The sequence below is a fragment of the Hevea brasiliensis genome, chromosome 7, assembly GCF_030052815.1.
Source record: "Hevea brasiliensis isolate MT/VB/25A 57/8 chromosome 7, ASM3005281v1, whole genome shotgun sequence".
In the NCBI taxonomy this organism is placed as follows: domain Eukaryota; kingdom Viridiplantae; phylum Streptophyta; class Magnoliopsida; order Malpighiales; family Euphorbiaceae; genus Hevea; species Hevea brasiliensis.
In genome coordinates this window covers 82,901,996-82,920,797 of record NC_079499.1, presented here as the reverse complement: position 1 = coordinate 82,920,797, position 18,802 = coordinate 82,901,996, and the positions used below count along the sequence as shown (strand labels likewise).

At 31.7% G+C, this 18,802-nt stretch overlaps 1 protein-coding gene across 1 annotated transcript; it reads right to left on the bottom strand.

Moving 5' to 3' along the window:
* Window positions 1-8,226: 8,226 nt before the first annotated feature.
* Window positions 8,227-13,581, bottom strand: LOC110636295 (nicotianamine aminotransferase 1). The gene is made up of 7 exons (XM_021785946.2): window positions 13,181-13,581; window positions 10,932-11,271; window positions 9,757-9,975; window positions 9,568-9,627; window positions 9,117-9,272; window positions 8,931-9,024; window positions 8,227-8,843 (listed from the first exon to the last, which is right to left on the bottom strand). The coding sequence occupies exons 1-7, from the start codon at window positions 13,447-13,449 to the stop codon at window positions 8,725-8,727; spliced, it is 1,257 nt and encodes a 418-aa protein (XP_021641638.2). The 5' UTR covers window positions 13,450-13,581; the 3' UTR covers window positions 8,227-8,724.
* Window positions 13,582-18,802: the final 5,221 nt, after the last annotated feature.

Genomic DNA, 18,802 nt, shown 5'->3' with positions numbered 1-18,802 from the left:
AAAGGGAAGTAGAATTTGCTATTGAGGTAATACCGGGAATAGCACTAATATTGAGTGCTCCTTATAGGATAGCACCCACTGAGTTGAAGGAGCTGAAAATCCAGTTGCAGAAGTTACTGGATAAGGGGTTTATACGCCCCAGTGTGTCACCATGGGGAGCCCCAGTATTGTTTGTGAAAAAGAAGGATGGGACTTTGAGATTATGCATTAACTATTGACAGTTGAATAAAGTGGCTGTGAAGAATAAGTACCCATTGCCCAGAATTGATTATCTATTTGATCAATTGAAGGGAGTAGGTGTATTTTCTAAGATTGATCTCAGATCAGGGTATCATCAGCTAAGGGTAAAGGATGCAGATGTGCCTAAGACTGCATTTAGGACCCGGTATGGGCACTATGAATTTCTGGTGATGCCGTTTGTGTTGAAAAATGCACCAACAGCTTTCATGGACCTTATGAACAGTATCTTCCATCCATATTTAGATCAGTTTGTAGTGGTCTTTATTGATGACATTCTAGTGTATTCCAAGAACAAAGAAGAACATAATGAGCATTTGAGGATTGTTCTGCAGACCCTGAGAGAGAAGAAGTTGTATGCTAAGCTGTCCAAGTGTGATTTTTGGTTGACTGAGATTGCTTTTCTTAGACATATAGTATCAACTGATGGGATTAGGGTGAATCCCAAGAAGATAGAAGTAGTGATGGAATGGAAGCCTCCCAAAAATGCAACTAAAGTCAAAAGTTTCTTAGGGCTAGCTGGGTATTACAGAAGGTTTGTAAAATGGTTTTCTCTGATAGCTGCTCCATGGATCAAGTTGCTATATAAGAATGTAAAATTTGACTAGAATAACAAGTGTCAAGCTAGTTTTGAGAAGTTAAAGGCTATGTTGATAGAGGCACCAGTGTTAACACAGCCAATAGCTGGGAAAGACTTTGTGGTCTACAGTGATACTTCCCATAATGGGCTAGGGTGTGTTCTGATGCAAGAAGGAAAAGTGGTAGCCTATGCTTCCAGGTAGCTAAGGCCACATGAAAAAAACTACCTCTCATCCAGAAGAAACATGATAAAGTATGGGTGATAGTAGATAGATTGATTAAATCAATACATTTTATGCCAGTTAGGATTGACTATTCACTGGAGAAGTTAGCAGAGTTGTATATCAGTGAGATAGTTAGGCTACATGGAATCTCACTTTCCATCATATCTGATAGAGATCCAAGGTTTACAGCTAGATTTTGGAAGAAGTTGTAAGAAGTCTTGGGTATACAACTCCATTTTAGCACGGCTTTTCATCCTCAAACGAATGGACGGTCGGAATGGGTGATTCAGGTACACCTTGAAACCTATTGAATTATTATAAATATTAAATTGAAATGATAATAATAATATGAAGTACGTGATAGGTGCTTGAGGATATGCTAAGGAGTTATGTCATTGAGTTTGAGGGAAGTTGGGACAGATACCTCCCACTGGCAGAATTTGCTTACAACAATAGCTACCAAGCTAGTATTCAAAAGGCTCCATATGAGGCACTGTATGGGAGGCAGTGCAGAACACCACTGTGTTGGACTGAATTGGGTAAAGACAAAATTGTGGGACCAGACCTGGCGAAACAAACTGAAAAAAAGATGAAGTTGATAAAAGCAAATTTGAAGGCTTCCTCAGACAAGCAAAAGTCTTATGCTGACTTGAGAAAAAAATATATAGAATATGAAGTTGGTGACAAAGTGTTTCTCAAAGTACCACCATGGAAGAAGGTATTGAGGTTTGGGAGAAAGGGTAAGTTAAGCCCTAGGTTCATTGGCCCATATGAAGTCATTGAATATGTGGGTCCAGTGGCCTATAGGCTAGCTTACCACCAGAGCTGGATAAAATCCATAATGTATTTCATGTGTCTATGCTGAGAAGATACCAATCAGACCCTTCAAATGTCATATCAATGGAAGAGATTGAAATACAACCAGATTTGACATATGAAGAGGAACTAATAAGTATTCTAGCTCGGAAAGTGAAGGAATTGAGAAATAAGCAGATTCCACTGGTGAAAGTGCTTTGGAGGCACCACAACACCGAAGAGGCAACCTGGGAAAGTGAAGAGACGATGACACAATAGTTCCCTCAGCTGTTTGCATCAGGTAAATTTCGAGGACGAAATTTTTGTTAGAGGAGAATAGCTGTAACGCCCTCATTTTAGGTAGTCCGTATATTCTACTGTTCCGGTGACTAATATTTATCTGGACAGCCAGAATATCTAGAACTATATTTAAACTAAAGTGATGAGTCATAAATAATCTAAATAATGACAAGAAAAATTAAGAAAAAATTTTTGAAATGAAATGCAAGGAGGTTAAATGAGCCGAAGCTACGGCGATGGGTGACCTAATGGGAAGCGACAGGGAAGACAGTTGCCGACCCTAAACCCATGGGAAATACTGTGAAATAATTTTTGGGACTTAAGTGAATGATTATTGAGGTTTAGATGACAGTAAAATGCCAAGAAAATATAAGAAAAATTATGTAAATCGGTACAAATAATTTTAGCTCAGTCAGTACAACTAAGAGCATTTTGGTCATTTCACCTTCAAAGATGATTTTTGACCAACATGTCCATTTAAGTAGGTGAGATTTATGACATAAAATATAAATAAATATTGATAAAAATTTATTTAAAAATAAGTAAAAGAAAGAAGAAGAAAAAAAAATAAAAATGAAACAAAAAAAAAGCTAATTATGACATCATGCACATGTCAAAATGAGGTAATTAAAATTCCTAGCCAATCACAATTAGACAAGCACCTTATAAGAGATAAAAACAAGTCAAAATAAATCAAAAATTCACATCTTCTTCTTCCTCCCTCACTTAGCCGAATTCTCTCCCAAGCCAAACCTCCATTGATACACTTTTAAACCTTATTTTTCCCTCAAATTCCTCTATATTTTCCCTACCTCCAAACATAAAAATTTAATCTTTGACCTTGCTAAGGTGTTTGAAAACCAAGAAAGTGAGAGAAAGTGAAGATTAGGCAAGTTTAGAAAATCATCAACAAAGGTTAGTGTCAATTCTCACCTCTCTCTCTATATATTCTTTGTTAGGACCATTAATTGAGTGAGAAATTGATGGGATTGAAACAAAAATATGCATATTAGACTCCCTTGAATTTCGGTAGCCATAAGTATGCCAGGGTTTTGATGACTTTTAATTGAATTAAAGTGGTGTAGTGATGGCTTTTGATGAGCATAAGTAGATTAGAGTCTTAAACTTTATGTGTAATGTAAGATTTGTGATTATGATCAATTAGGGTTTGAGCCAAAATTAGGGTTTTATCAAATTATTATGGAATTGATGTTCTAATGGTCAATTAGTGACCATTTGATATAGTTTGACTATAAAATGAAACTGGTTGTGGTATGAAATTATGAATTGGAGGTGCTGCCCATTTGCTGGAAATTCTAGACTTTGAGTCTAGTGGATTTGGGCAGCCATAAGTTGAATTGTGTAGTCTCAATTGGTGTAAGACTAATTGGAGGTGAAACTAGGGACATAATGACACATTTTTCATGAAGAGATCGTGCCCAAAAAACCAACCTAAAGTTACCTAAATTTGGCTTGAATCTGGCTAACCAAAATCTGGACTCTAAAAAATGATCATATGAATAGTGTTTATTCAAATGGCCATAACTTTGTGTAGAGAGGTCCAAATGACCTGATTCATGAACCCATGGAAAGCTTAGATATAGTAGAATAACTTTCATGAATAACATAAACTCAAATTCTAACCATAACCAACTCAAATTATTGACCAAAATTAATTTACCAAAACTGCCAGAATCAAAAATTGCCCAGAAATTCTGGACATAGATCACTTTGGCCAATTATGGTAAAAATGTCATAACTTGAGCTACAACACTTCAAATGGAGTGATTCAAAAAGGGAATTAAAGTAGAGATATTATGGAACAACTTTGATGAAGAAAGTTTAGCCAAATTCCCACTGTAGAATGGTCCAATGAAACAGTAAACATAGGTAATGAAATCTGAAATTTTGGAATTACTTCTAATAAGTCTTGAATTGGAATTGGCAACTATTGCCAATAAGTTTATAACTCAAAATATGGAATTACTTCTAATAAGTCTTGAATTGGAATTGGCAACTATTGCCAATAAGTTTATAACTCAAAATATGGTATGACCATGTATTTAGAATTTGTATATTTATTATTAATGAAAAAGTCAAAATTTTGAATGAATAGTTATGTGAATAGTAACCACCATAACATCAAATCCAAGGAACCAAAACCTAACTTTGTTAATATGTCCTAGTATGCCTAGTATGATTGATTTGGATAGGTTGCCATGCCAATAGGGTTTCGATTGCAGTACTTTCTATAACTTCATACCATTTCGTGATTTATGGTCATCATGGCCATTTTGTGATATTATGGCTTTTAGCCATTTTGTTATACTTGACATACTCAGCTTTACGTTCGATTGTTAATATGGCTTGTTAGTCGTTCTGTTGCATACCTGGCAGACACTATGTGACCGATGGTGTGACGGCCCAAGGTACTTGATACCCAGTGCTAGTTTACCCGTTTATCCAGTCCAGTCAATTTGTATAGGTTACTTGGACAGTTAAAATAAATCTTAAAAATTTATAACTAAACAATGAACATAAAAATCCTTAAATGAAAGATATTATAAATAATTATCAAAAATTCAGTCTGCATGAAATAATAGCATAATTTCTGTATATTTACTTATTTAGTTTTTTTTTATATTATATTGGCACCACTAATGTAACGATCGGGCTTCAACCACTAGAGGAATTGTTCGCTTTGACCATAAGCCTCATGGTTTTGTCCCATAGGTGGAATGGAGAACTTCCCAGGAGCTTACCCATCCTAGGATTTCTCTCAAGCGAGCACACTTAACCCTGGAGTTCTTCCAACTCTCCAGGCCATTTCACCAAAAGGCACCTCTAGTAATTAGTTCTCCATTTTATATATTATTACTTTTTGAGCCCAAGACCATCTCCGTGCTTTGTCGATGTGGGATTTGCCTAAGGGACCTTTCTCCCCCCCTTTCGGGACTCAGCGTCCTCGCTGAGGTTTGCCCCACCATCGCTCAAGAGGACACGCTAGTGGTTTTGATACCAATATTGTAACGATCGGGCTTCAACCACTAGAGGAATTGTCCGCTTTGGCTATAAGCCTCACGATTTTGTCCCATAAGTGGAATGGAGAACTTCCCAAGAGGTCACCCATCCTAGGATTTCTCTCAAGTGAGCACGCTTAACCCTGGAGTTCTTCCATCCCACATCGGCAAAGCACGGAGATGGTCTTGGGCTCAAAAAGTAATAATATATAAAATGGGGGAACTAATCACTAGATGCGCCTTTTGGTGGAATGGCTTGGATAGTTGAAAGAACTCCAGGGTTAAGCGTGCTCAGTTGAGAGAAATTCTAGGATGGGTAACCTCCTGGGAAGTTCTCCATTCCACCTATGGGACAAAACAGTGAGGCTTATGGCCAAAGCGGATAATTCCTCTAGTGGTTCGAGCCCATTACAATTAAGCTTTGTGCTTAGCGCGTCGCTTTTTGGCACGCGTAGGTACTGCAGACCAGGAGTGAGAGCCCAGTAGACCCTAGACTGGGATCACAGTGAGAGTCCAGATCTGCATTTGTGTCCGGTGTCACCTCATCCGTGTAGTGTATTTTGGTATGACCACTACTCTTCATCAGATATTTTGTATTTTGTATTTTGTGTTAGACATTAATTTTTGCCATGTAAATTATATACTCATGTAATTATTGTAAATTATGTAAGTTAATGAAATTGAGTATTTCTTTATGAATGTGAGCATTTATTTATTTATGCATGGAATGGAGAAAGATTTGAGTTTGAGATAAAGAGATGAGATTTGAGATCGAGAAAAGTTACATATATTTGAAATTATTGTTGAGATTTTTAACAGGTGGAAATCGTCAAAATTATGAATAATTCAGAGAAAACTCTGTCAATTTCTCCAGTTAATAAATTGACCCTAAAATAATAAAATAAAATGTAATTATTGAGAAATGAAATAAGATAAGTTAAGGCGCTCCGGCACCGAGTGTGACATGCCTTGCTCGGCTACATTGTAGACGGGTAAGGGGTGTCATATTTTAGGTATTTCTAATTTATATAATATTTAAATATAAAGTTCATATATAATTTAGAATTAGTCATATTATATAATTTTTAACTATATATATATATATATATATATATATATATATATATATATATATATATATATATATATATATATATATATATATATAATTATAGGTGATTTAATTTATTTATACCTAAAATTATTAAGAAGAGGCAGAGAAATAAAAGATAACATTATTAGATTGTATATCATCCACATATACAATATATATACTGGTAATGAAAGTATATAATACATCTAAAAAAAATAGAAAAACATATGTTTAAATTGATTTTCAATTTGATTTTGGTATAATACAGTTCTTAGTAAAAAAAGTAGACTCAAACCAAACCTTAAAAAAAAAATCAATTCAATACGGTTTTTCAATTCGGTTGGAAGCTTGAAAACTATGTACAACTCTACTAAAAAAGAATAAAAAATAATACAAAATACCATTTAGTCTCAATTAAAAGGTTAGATCATGATTAAATATTACTATTCCAGGGGCAAACAAATGAAATATATATCTCACAAGATAAATTAAAAGTTAGACTTCAACTTCGCCTTGTTTAAATTCTTGATCAGTTTTCACTTACATAATTAAATATACTCAAATCATTTTGGACATTTTTTTCTAAGGCCTTCCTGGAGTTTTTGGATCATGTTTTTCAAGTCCATCCTTCGCTAATATAATATCCTTTTCCCAAATCAAGTAGCTCCTTCCTATTAGTAAGTGAATTGGAAGAGAAAAGGGAGAATCTTATTCCATTTTATTATTAACCTTAGTTTATATACAACGCAAGAAGGAAGGAAAAGTAGCAAGAAAGCTACAACTAAGTGCCAACTGCATAGCAACAATGAAATTAGCTAGCTAAAATTGAAAACTAACTACCTAAAAATAAATTACAAGTATAACTGAGCTGAACCAATTCATTTAATTGCGCTACTACCACTTTTCAACTCTTCTTTATCTTGCTTAGCTCGATGCTTCCCCTCAAGTTCAACATATATGTTGCTAATGTTCATATCTTTTATTGACTGTATTATTTTTTTATGCACTTGGTATGGAATTCTCTTAATAATTCTTATCTTTGAAGGTTTGAATATTGTTTGACACATTTAAATGAAAAAAAAAAAATGGAGGATGAGCCCTCAAATATAACAAGTGATGAACTCAAGACTTTTCATCATGAATTGTCCTCGTGCAACATTCTAAAAAACATCAAATTATTAGTAATAATTTAATTTTTTTACGAAAACAAAGAGTTAAATGTTACCCTAATAAATTTTAATTTTTAAAAAGATAATTACTAACCTAGTTCCCCAATGTTGACATTTAATACCTCCAGAGGACATAAATATAAATATGGTGAAAAGTTAACCTAATCTCTTTAAATATCCAAACAACATTAATAAAAAGTTGAAAATTACAAGGATAATAATTACTCCTCCTTAACCTTGTACAAAACACTTACAAGATTTTTTTTCATGATTAATGTTATATAATTTAATATCAATGTTTTTTTATTTATTTATTTTTTTAATAATGCATCAATTTCACAAATTTGAATGATCTTAGACATGTAAGATTTTAAAGTTGTTTATAATGAAATGATAAAAATGATAATACCACTCATGAATATTTGAAATGTACTACTACGAGACTTTAATAATTTAGTTTAGTTTGATTCGTAAATATTTTAGATTTACAATCCGATTAGAATAAAAAGTGAGATATGTAGTGATAACAAATAAATATTATATTTTTTACCCTTCCCAATAGATTTGTGAGATATTTAAGAAATACAATAGATGGAGTTAGAGTTTGAGAGTTCTAAATGATTGTATTTTACTCTTTTTTTTTTTTGTTATAATAGAACTTTTTCTCTCTTTTTCCCTGTGAATATAATTATAGAATCTTGTATTATTCTTCTCTTTTCTATACTATGTGATTATGCAATTATATATATACTTCAAATTTCCTTACCTACTATAACATAACCACACTTCAAGCAATTAAGGGGTTAGGCTGAGATAAAACACAAGAACTTTAAAAATCCAATGAGCACTTCAGCTCTAAAGTTCAGAACTTCTGACAAGAACAAGCAACTATTAAAGCTTGAGATCCAACGCATAGTTGTTGATCTATAGTTCTCTACCCACAGCCCTTCTTGTGTTCCAATCACAAAGAAGAGCAGAGGTATTTTATTCCTTGAGTAACTAGCTAGTGAATCGAAAATGCCCAAGTGAAATTTTTGAGTTTCAAAGGTAGATCATCTAAACCGACATTTAATGCAAGGATTTTACACATCTAATGACACTTCAGTTCTAAGGTTTAATTCCTTGAGATCCAACGCAAAGTTGTTGATCTCCAAGCACCACCTCTAATGTTTTGATCACTAAGAAGGGATATATCTTTATTCCTTGACTAACTAGGGACTTTAACATCCTAAGAAAACCAGACTATTGAGTCTCAGGATCAACGAGATACTGTTGATCCCTCCAGCTCAATGTCCTGATATTAATCCTTACTGCTTCTTGGCATGCCTTTCACAGAAAGACTTCATCCTTCCAAGGCCAACTTCAAGGGCTGAAGGTTCAATGGCAAAACTTATGCGAAGCCAGTTCTTCAATCCTACAGCAATCCCTGTATAGACATGAATAGCTTGTATATTTAGTACTAAGAATGATACAACTATGAGTTAAGAAACTCAATGCTGCTCACATGTCTTACCAGGTAGAACTATGACGGATTCCTCTTTAGCCAGCTTGAGACAGAAGTCCATATCATCCTTGATGCCTTCCAATAGTGACAAATTCAGTTTTGCCTATGACATTTTTTTTTTTTAGAAGTTAATAATTATCTCCTTCATTTTTCTGAAGGAAAAAGAAACATATATATCGTATGTGATGCTCTCACCATAATAAACATAGAACCTTCTGGCTTCATTGGGCAAGTGATGTAAGGGTTTCCCTGAATCATGTCATAGCATGTGTCTACGGCCTCCCTCAGTAAGCTAGTAGTTTTCAAAAAGAAATCCTTCTTCGTGTTCTCGAGGATTTCAGAGAGTGCACCCTGATACATAGCCAAGATTTATTATATGTTTCAAGATAACCTGAAATGAGTACTAAGCTAACAGGCAATGTTGTCTCAAGTTCAAAAAGATTTATAACAAATCATCGCTCATGAACATCAAAAGAGAAGAACATGTAATAATAAATTTTCCTAAACTTTATCTGTTCCCAAAAGAGGTGGTTTACTTCACTTGTAACCTGGAGGTCATAGGTTCGAGCCACAAAAATAGCCTTTATAGAGGCAAAGGTGCATATACTATTGTTTCAACATGACTATTTTCTCATGAATCACAAACCTGAATGAAGGTTGCAGGGTCAGGGGTTAGGTTGAGACAGCTAACTATTGAATCAACAACCTGAAAACAAACACAAGACTGATAAAAACAAGAGGCCTTCCCAAAACAGAGAAACATTATCTATTCATTTTGTTGGCACTGCCAAATATCAAGAATATTCTTCTACAAAGAGGTAGAGAAAGAGCATACCCCAGAATTTTTAAGGATTCCATTGGGATCAGAAGTAACAAGCCAACCAATTCTCCATCCAGGAACAATCCATCTCTTTGATATAGATCCCAGTGAAAGCACAGGCACAATGGGCCCAAAAGTTCCCATTCGCACATATGGCGTACTCCCAAATGTGAGATGCGCATATACTTCATCAGCAATCACCATTATTCCAATCTTTCTAGCTGTCTCTGCAATCTAACATTCAATAAATCAACTAACTGAATATATAATAATATATAATCCTACCAATGCCATTTACTAAAGCAATAATTAGCAAGATGTGCACAGTTCTAATTAATTCTCCCATTTTTTTTAAAAAAAAAAAAACTGAATTTATTTTATTATTTTGATATAATTTTAATTATTCATTAATAATTAAATCGAGAACCATATTTAAATTTATATAGAACTAAAGAATCGACACAAGATTTATATATATATATATATATATATATAAATCTATGTACAACTAAAATTATAATTTATATAATTATAATTATAACCTACATTCTACAATTTTTCATTCATCTATTGTTTCTTAATAATTTATACTCTTAAAAATATTAAATCATCTCATTTTCCTTAATTATAAGTATATTAACATGTTATATGATATACCTTCTAGTCTTCAATTGTGTGTGTGTTTAAAAGTTTTTAAATTAAATTCACAAAATATTTAATAAAAGGGTGGCAAGGATTGAACTAAAACCTCTTTAAATTTAAATATTATCCTTTGAACAAGTGGGTTTGTTAAAAAAATTACAATCATTATATATATATTATAATATATTTTAGCAATCTTAAAATATAATTATTAATAAAATTTAAACCTTAACAATTTACAAGTATTATAATAAATATAGTGAAATTTTAATTGTATAATATAGTAAATTATCAAATTTTTATAATGATAAGCCATTTGCATAAAAAGAAAATTTAAATTGAGGGTTATTAATTAAAAAAAAAAAATAGGGTGTTCAAAAGAATTAAAAAAACAAAAATTATTTTCTTTCATTCTTTATTTTTTTCAATTACGATTTGATTCTATTCTAGAAGTTACCAATTCTCTAACCGTGCACAGCTTAATAATTACAGATCACACTAGCAAATATTAAGCAGCATGTAACCTAAAGAAATAGTGAAATACCCACTTTCTTTAAATGTCCGTAGCTGTAGACATTTCCACAAGGATTGCCAGGGTTTATTATAACCATGGCAACAGAATTCTCATCTGCCAGAGCCTCAACAGCTTCAAGATCAACCTCCCAGCCTTTTTCTGGCAAAAGATCAAAATGGCGAACCTCAAGATTAGATCGTGAAGCAACTGCTTCATAGTATGGGAAACCTGGTCTTGGAAGCAAAATGTTAGCACCAGGTCGACCAAGAACAGTTAATGTGACTTCAATAGCTTGCGTGCATCCAAGTGTAACAAAAACATCATCTGGTGATAACTTGAATGGGAGGTCACGATTAAGGTGATCTGCAATAGCCCTGTTAAGAGTTTGAAATACATAAAACTCAGGAGAAAAAAAAAATGTTTGTGTAAAATAGGATAGATTGTTCATTTAATAGCATAATTATTATCATTTGCTTTCTTGCAAAAAATTTACCTAGACCTAATTCATTAATAAACACGTGAATTTCACCTATTTTAGATATGGGTCACACCATACATAATATGTCTTGAGCTTATAATGAGCCAAGTTTAATCAAGAATTTCACTAAAGGAAAACATGGTAATTGGTATATTTCTTTAAATACCTGAATTTAAACTAACAAATAAAAACAAGGATAAAACCGTTTTTCTTTACAGAAAGATCATTTGTTTTTTTTGTCATTGCTTCCCACATTCAACAATTACTATAATCATTCTTTCCATGCAATGCAAGATATAGAAAAGCTCATAACATACAAAAGGAATTTGGTCATGCAATCCATGTTTGAAATTGGAAATTGGAAATTGGCAAATTGACAATCTTAAAACTTTTTTAGTGATTCAAGAAGCAATTAAAAAATGAGAGAAATTATTTAAAAGATGAGAAAATGAGCAGAATGAAGTTTGCAGTCTTTCCAATGGCCATACATTATATTGCCCGCCTATAACCTATAACTCTTTTACAACTAGCAAGATATATAATTAGTCATATGAAAGGCAGTGTATGACAATTATGACTAACTATTGAGGTCCCTTTTGTCGCTAGCAACTTAAAATAGTCCTCAATAATTCAACAGTGATATGCACCTCAAATACAACAAAAGTTAATGGGCTACTTTAACTTTTCCCATTATATGTTGTACATAAAATAATAAGTATATTAATCAGTAAGTTGCCTAACATAATATCACACACATATATATTATCCGAAAGAGAGAATTAAAAACATCGAGTGCTCACCAACCAAATTAATGGTGTTAGTATAATATCAAGCATATTACATAAATAATAGAAAAAGATTTTATTTATCATTATTTAAAATATAAATATGAATTTTACTAAATACGAGATACCATAGTTATTAAAGGCACGCCTCAGGCACGCCTCAGGCTCAAGGCTCACCAGGCTCGAACCCTAACGCCTTATGCGCCTAGGTGTGCGCCTTGTTCCAGGCACAAGGTTCTAGAAAGACATGCTTTCTTTATTTCTATCTTTAGCAAGCACTTTCATTAGCAAAAAGGACAATCACTTAAACTCAAACCAGCAAAGCCAATTCAAGATATATGCCAAAGAAAAAAAAAAAGAAAAGCATCACATTTATTTGATTTTTATGAACTTTTTAAATTTTTTACTTTTGCGCCTAACCTCGCTCAGGCGCGCGCTTGAGCCTTGCACCTTGTGTGCCTAGGCTCGCGCTTGAGCCTTGCACTCCTTGGCGCTTTAGCGCGTCTTGAGCCTTTAACAACTGTGCGTGATACAATTTCTTAAAATATCTCACAAAACCTGGTGAAATTAATTATTTTTGTCCTATTTTCTGATGCTGCAGACGCATAAAGCCAAAAAAAGGACCAAAGTATCATCTAAAAGTAAAAAGCAAAGAGAAGTCGTCAGCAACAGCAATAATGAGATTTGAGGGATCAAAATATGAATTCGCAACGCTCACCGTACAGACTACAAAACCCAAACCCAAGCAACAAACATTACGAATTAACACAGAATCCAATCCAACATATGCAGAGGAAAAAAAAAACCCACCAAATATGATCAATAACATTCAAGATGAATCAACGAAGGAGGAGAGAGTTACACGGGAATATTAATAATTCCATTCAAATTAACTTGTAAAGAAAAACGAAGCTGTAGACATAGGCTATTGATAATTGTATATATATATTTAACCTGATAGATCAGTTCAACTTCAAATATGAAATAACAAAAAACTTGTAAAAAAAATAATAGGAATACCTCCTGGCAGTAAGAATACCAACAGTCGGTGCATAGCAGTTGAATTTGGCGGACTTTAAGGCGTCGACAATGGCATCTTCGGCAACAGAAGTGGTACGGAAGCAAGGGAAGGCAGAAGGGTCGCCGTGACCGAGAGGAATAACTGGTCTTTGGTCTTGTTTGTTGAGACTCTCGATTAACTCGTTGAGAACTCCACGAACTGTTATAGCAGAGGCTGCGTTGAGGTCCTTATCGGCCTGAAAACCCCATTTCTTTGATCCGTTTTCCATAGCTCCTCCAGGCCTCTACAGCCGTTCTGGCCTCTGGTATTCGTTTATAAATAGAGCCGAAAACTTTTTTAGATGGATATAGAGAGAGATGTTAGGCTACGATGGAAAATTTTTTCCTAACAGTCGTAAACACCTAAATAATTAAAAATATATATATATATATTTTTTATGTAAGACTCATAATAATTTAAATTAAAATGATAATTAATAATTAATTTAGTATTCATTTGTAAATAAAGTCAAAAATCTTTTTAGATGGACATAGGGAGAGATATTAAGTTATGACGAAAATTTTTTACCTAACGCATGTTGTAAATACTTAAATAATTAAAAATATATATTTTTTTATATAAGATTCATAATAATTTTAATTAAAATCACAATTGATAATTAATTTGATTAATTATTAAAATCGCAATTGATAATTAATTTGGTAAATTATTAAAATCGCAACCGATAATTAATTTGGTATATATAATTTAATTCAAATTATATATATATATATATATATATATATATATATATATATATATATATATATATATATATATATATATATATATATATATACTCTGGTATTCATTTATAAATAGAGCCGAAAACCTTTTTGGATGGATATAGAGAGAGATATTAGGTTATGATGAAAATTTGTTATCTAACGCAAGTTGTAAACACCTAAATAATTAAAAATAAATATATTTTGTTTATATGAGACCCATAATATTTTAATTAAAATCGCAACTGATAATTAATTTGGTGTACATAATCTAATTCATATATATATACACACACTCTGGTATTCATTTATAAATAGAGCCGAAAACCTTTTTGGATGGATATAGAGAGAGATATTAGGTTATGATGAAAATTTATTACCTAACGCAAGTTGTAAACACCTAAATAATTAAAAATAAATATATTTTGTTTATATGAGACCCATAATATTTTAATTAAAATCGCAACTGATAATTAATTTGGTGTACATAATCTAATTCAAGTTATATATATATATATATATATATATATATATATATATATATATATATATACACACACTCTGGTATTCGTTTATAAATAGATCCGAAAACCTTTTTGGATGTATATAGAGAGAGATATTAGGCTATGATGGAAATTTGTTACCTAACGCAAGTTGTAAACACCTAAATAATTAATTGTAAACACCTAAATAATTAAAAATATATATATTTTTAAATAATTAATTGTAAACACCTAAATAATTAAAAATATATATATATATTTTTAATTATTTAGGTGTTTACAACTTGCATTAGGTAAGAAATTTCCATCATAGCCTAATATCTCTCTCTATATACATCCAAAAAGGTTTTCAGATCTATTTATAAACGAATACCAGAGTGTATATATATTTATATATATATATATATAATTTTGTATAGGCAATAATTGTTATCATATTTCACCATGCGGTAATTTTCCTATATTAAAATTACTAAATAAATTATGAATCGAGATTAAACAAAAAAAAAAAAGCCAAACATTAAAAGCTTCTATGTTAGAAAGCCTAATATTTTTATCATACATAATTACATTTAGTTTACCAAATTAAATTGAAAGAAATTAGTTTGCTAAATTTTATGCTAAAAATGAAGAAGGGATCTAAGATGCATATTTTTCTAAGTTAAATGCCTAGAATTTTTATCTTTTTAAATTAGATTTTAACTTGTTAAGTTAACATAAATTCACATAATCTTATTACTAAATAATTTACATGCCATGGTGATATTCAAAGATAACAATTAAACCAAAGAAAAGAAAGAATAAAAATAATCCCAAAACAAAATGAAAGGGGAGGAGAATTGAAATTAGTCTTTAAACCAAATTGAAATTCTCAAAGTTTATGAAAAATTTGAAATCTTAGATCTCAATTTTGGGACTTTAATCCCTATTTCTCCCATTCAATCTTTCAATGTAATCAAAAGACAAGCATCAAACTCATGTACTCCAAAGACAAGCATCAAACTCATGTACAACAAAATAAACAAAGTTAGTATGAAATCAAAATAAGAAAAATTAAATACAATAAGACATAAGGAACAAAAAAAATGAAAATCACAATGTATGAGCTGCCACTTTATGTTCTCATCTAAAAATACCTAAAACTCCATGAAAAGCTCCAAATTTTATTACAAAATAGGAAAATGAACTAGTCATAAATATGCATGGATTAATGTGCAATGAGACAAAGATAAAAGATAATACAGCTGAAGAAAGCAGGATTTACTTAATCAAATTTACCTTATAATTGGCATTCAATTCCTTGATTGGAGGTCCCTTAGAGCACTCCAGAATACCTTCAAATGATGAGAATATGTCAAAGAGTTGGAGATGTGATTTTGGTTAATTAGGCATCTAAAATGAAGCTAAACTAAAAGGTAGCTAAAGGTAATTTTGGTGAAAAGATGGATAGCCAGTTGTGGCTTTCATGGCACAAAAGAGAGTTTCTAATTGATTGAGAATCTCCCTAGAGTGCTCTAGTAGATTATGTTTTAATTTTTTCTATCCCCCTTTTCAGATGATTTGGGTGGGGTGTTTTATATTAAAAAGAAGATAATATTAAGGCCTATCTAAATTAAACTAAAAAATAATTAAAATAAATACAAAATGGGGGATAATTATGCCTCTAAGTAACCAGTTATGAGGGATAATTATCTTTCAAATAATTTCAAAATTCTATCTAAAAAAATAATAAATAGATAAATGGGGGATAATTGTCTCTCTAACCAATCGGTTATGAGGGATAATTATCTCTCAAATATATTTTTTTATTCTTTTTTTTTTCATTTTTATCTTAAAAAAATTTCATAAAAAGGCTTTAAAGCGTAATTAAGTAAAAAAAAATCCATTAAAAGCCCACTTTTACATTATAATTAAAACCTAATAAATTTAATGGATTTGGATATTTAATTAAACTCAGTTATTTTCTAAGCCCAACTTGAAGCTCTGAAAATATTAAATTAAGCCTAACTAAATAATTTGGTCTTTTAGACTCTTTTAGTAAAAACAAAAAAAAAAAAGAAAAAAAAACTTTTATACTCCCAATTAGAAGCCAAAATCAAAATAATTGAGTTTATTAACTAAATATATTCTTGTCATTTTAAAGTATCCAAAGTGCTTTAAATGAAAATATATAGAAAAAAAAAAAAAGAAATAAGTGATAGTAAAGGAAGTCTTTAGGAGCGTATAGAAAGAAAAAGAAGAAAGGGGGACCATAAGAGAAATTTGGAAAAAGAAAAAATAAAAGAAGAGAAGAGAAACAAATAGGGGTGAAAGCATGGAGAATGAAGGGAGAGAGGACAACAGAGGACAGGAAGGAAGATGAGCTTCATAACCACAGACCCTTCAAAATCTTGTTGATCCTAAACAACTATCTAGCAAAACCACCCCACAAAAATTCATCTAATTCCATTCCTTCCTTGATTCAATACTTAACTTCATTGATTCTTTTACCCAAGGTTGTAAAATCAAGAAAAACAAAGCAAAAAGAAAAGAGATCTAGTGTTCCCATAGTATTCACAGCATTTCTGGCATCATCTATCATGCTAGGAAAATGAAGAACAGAAATACAAAAAAGATAGACAAAAATCTTAATCAACTTTATTGGAAATCAAGAGTGAATGAATCAATACAATAGTTGCAAATCTTATAGCTACTTAGTTAACAACTCTAACAACTTTTATAATTCTAGCCCAAGTAACTAATGCTAGAATCTCGAAGATCCAGCCATGATAGACACTAACCAGTTAGTAAGAAAACACTCAACCAATTACCATTCAGCTCTCCAACGGTTATGTGATGCCTCTCACTCGTCTACAGTGTAGCAGAGTAAAGCGTGCCACATTCGGTGCTGGAGCACCTATCTTATCTTGTCCTATCCATTGTTAATTTTAAACTTCATAGAAAACATGTGATAATTTTTTTTTATCACAATTTATTTTTGTGGAGACTCGGATAGAGTCTCCTCTGTTTTATTAGTATCTGGCGGGTTCTAATATTTACCTGTTAACATAATCATATTCCATTCATATTTTCCATGTCATGTTATGTCATCAAATATTCATATAATTTACTCATAATCATTCATATAAAAGTTTAAACACAATAATTTACAATTTCATTTACAGTCTCAAAATGTAATGACATGATGTTTATGTACAATAAACCAAAATACAAAATCTAATACATGAGCCCTACCAACAAAATATAAACTGCTGAGGTGACTAGCAGGTACTGGCAAATCTGGTCAATCTCGGTCAGGACACTACTGCTGCGATTGTGTCTGGTCTCCAGTACTTACGCGATGGAAACCCAATGCGCTAAGCGAATTACTTAGTAGTGCATAATTTTAAAGAAAAGTAATTAAATAAGTAAAATAATTATTTTATGCTTAATTTCATAAAATCTAAGTCATTTATGAATTTTCTGCACTTTGGAAACAATTAGATTTATTAGGATCTTATCTGTGCATTTACTTCATTTTCAGTCTTTTTAAAATCATATCAATGCCCAAGTAACCTATAACAGACTATAAAGGTTGGATACACGGGAGTATACTGATTAGACATCCATATGTCTACCCTGTATACAACTGTCATGTTAGGTACAAGGCCAGTGGGTAGGCTTTTAAAGCCAGAAATGAAATTAGGCACAATAACCAACGGGCAGACATATAGTCTGTAGAATAATCATATCAGACATATTTTATTAGTCAATAATTATTCATGTAGGCAGTACTGCTATTTGTAGTCCCTAATTGGTACACCAATCAATCCAAGCTATATACATAAGCCTAGGTTTACTTTGAGCAATTTAGCATTATTAATTTCTTATTAGAAATTTCATGTCAATTTATAGTGGGAAAGTGGATCCCACATACTTATTTTATATAATTTAGTGTTTAGCAACATTTTAGGGTTAAAACCCTATCATACAATAATTTGTCTTATGAACCTTTCTTTAGGTTCAGTTTTAATGTCTTAAATTTAACTATCAATTTGATTAATTTGTGGCCACTTTTTGGCCATGTTTCCTTCATGAAAGTTGTTCCTTTATGTCTTGTTTTTGTTTTCCCTTTTTGAATCATGTCATTTGGACTTCTAGAACTCAAGTTATTGTCAAGTAACCATAACTGGTTCATTTCCTAATTCTAGTTCCTTAACTAGATAGTTTTTGGACTTAGACTTTATCTAATTAATGGAAAAGGTTTCAGCCACTTTTAGGCTTAGTGTTCTTCATAGAAATTGTTGCCCTATGTCACATGGTCACTCAAAATTTTGTATTACAAATTTTCAAGTTTTGTAAAATTAATTATAGC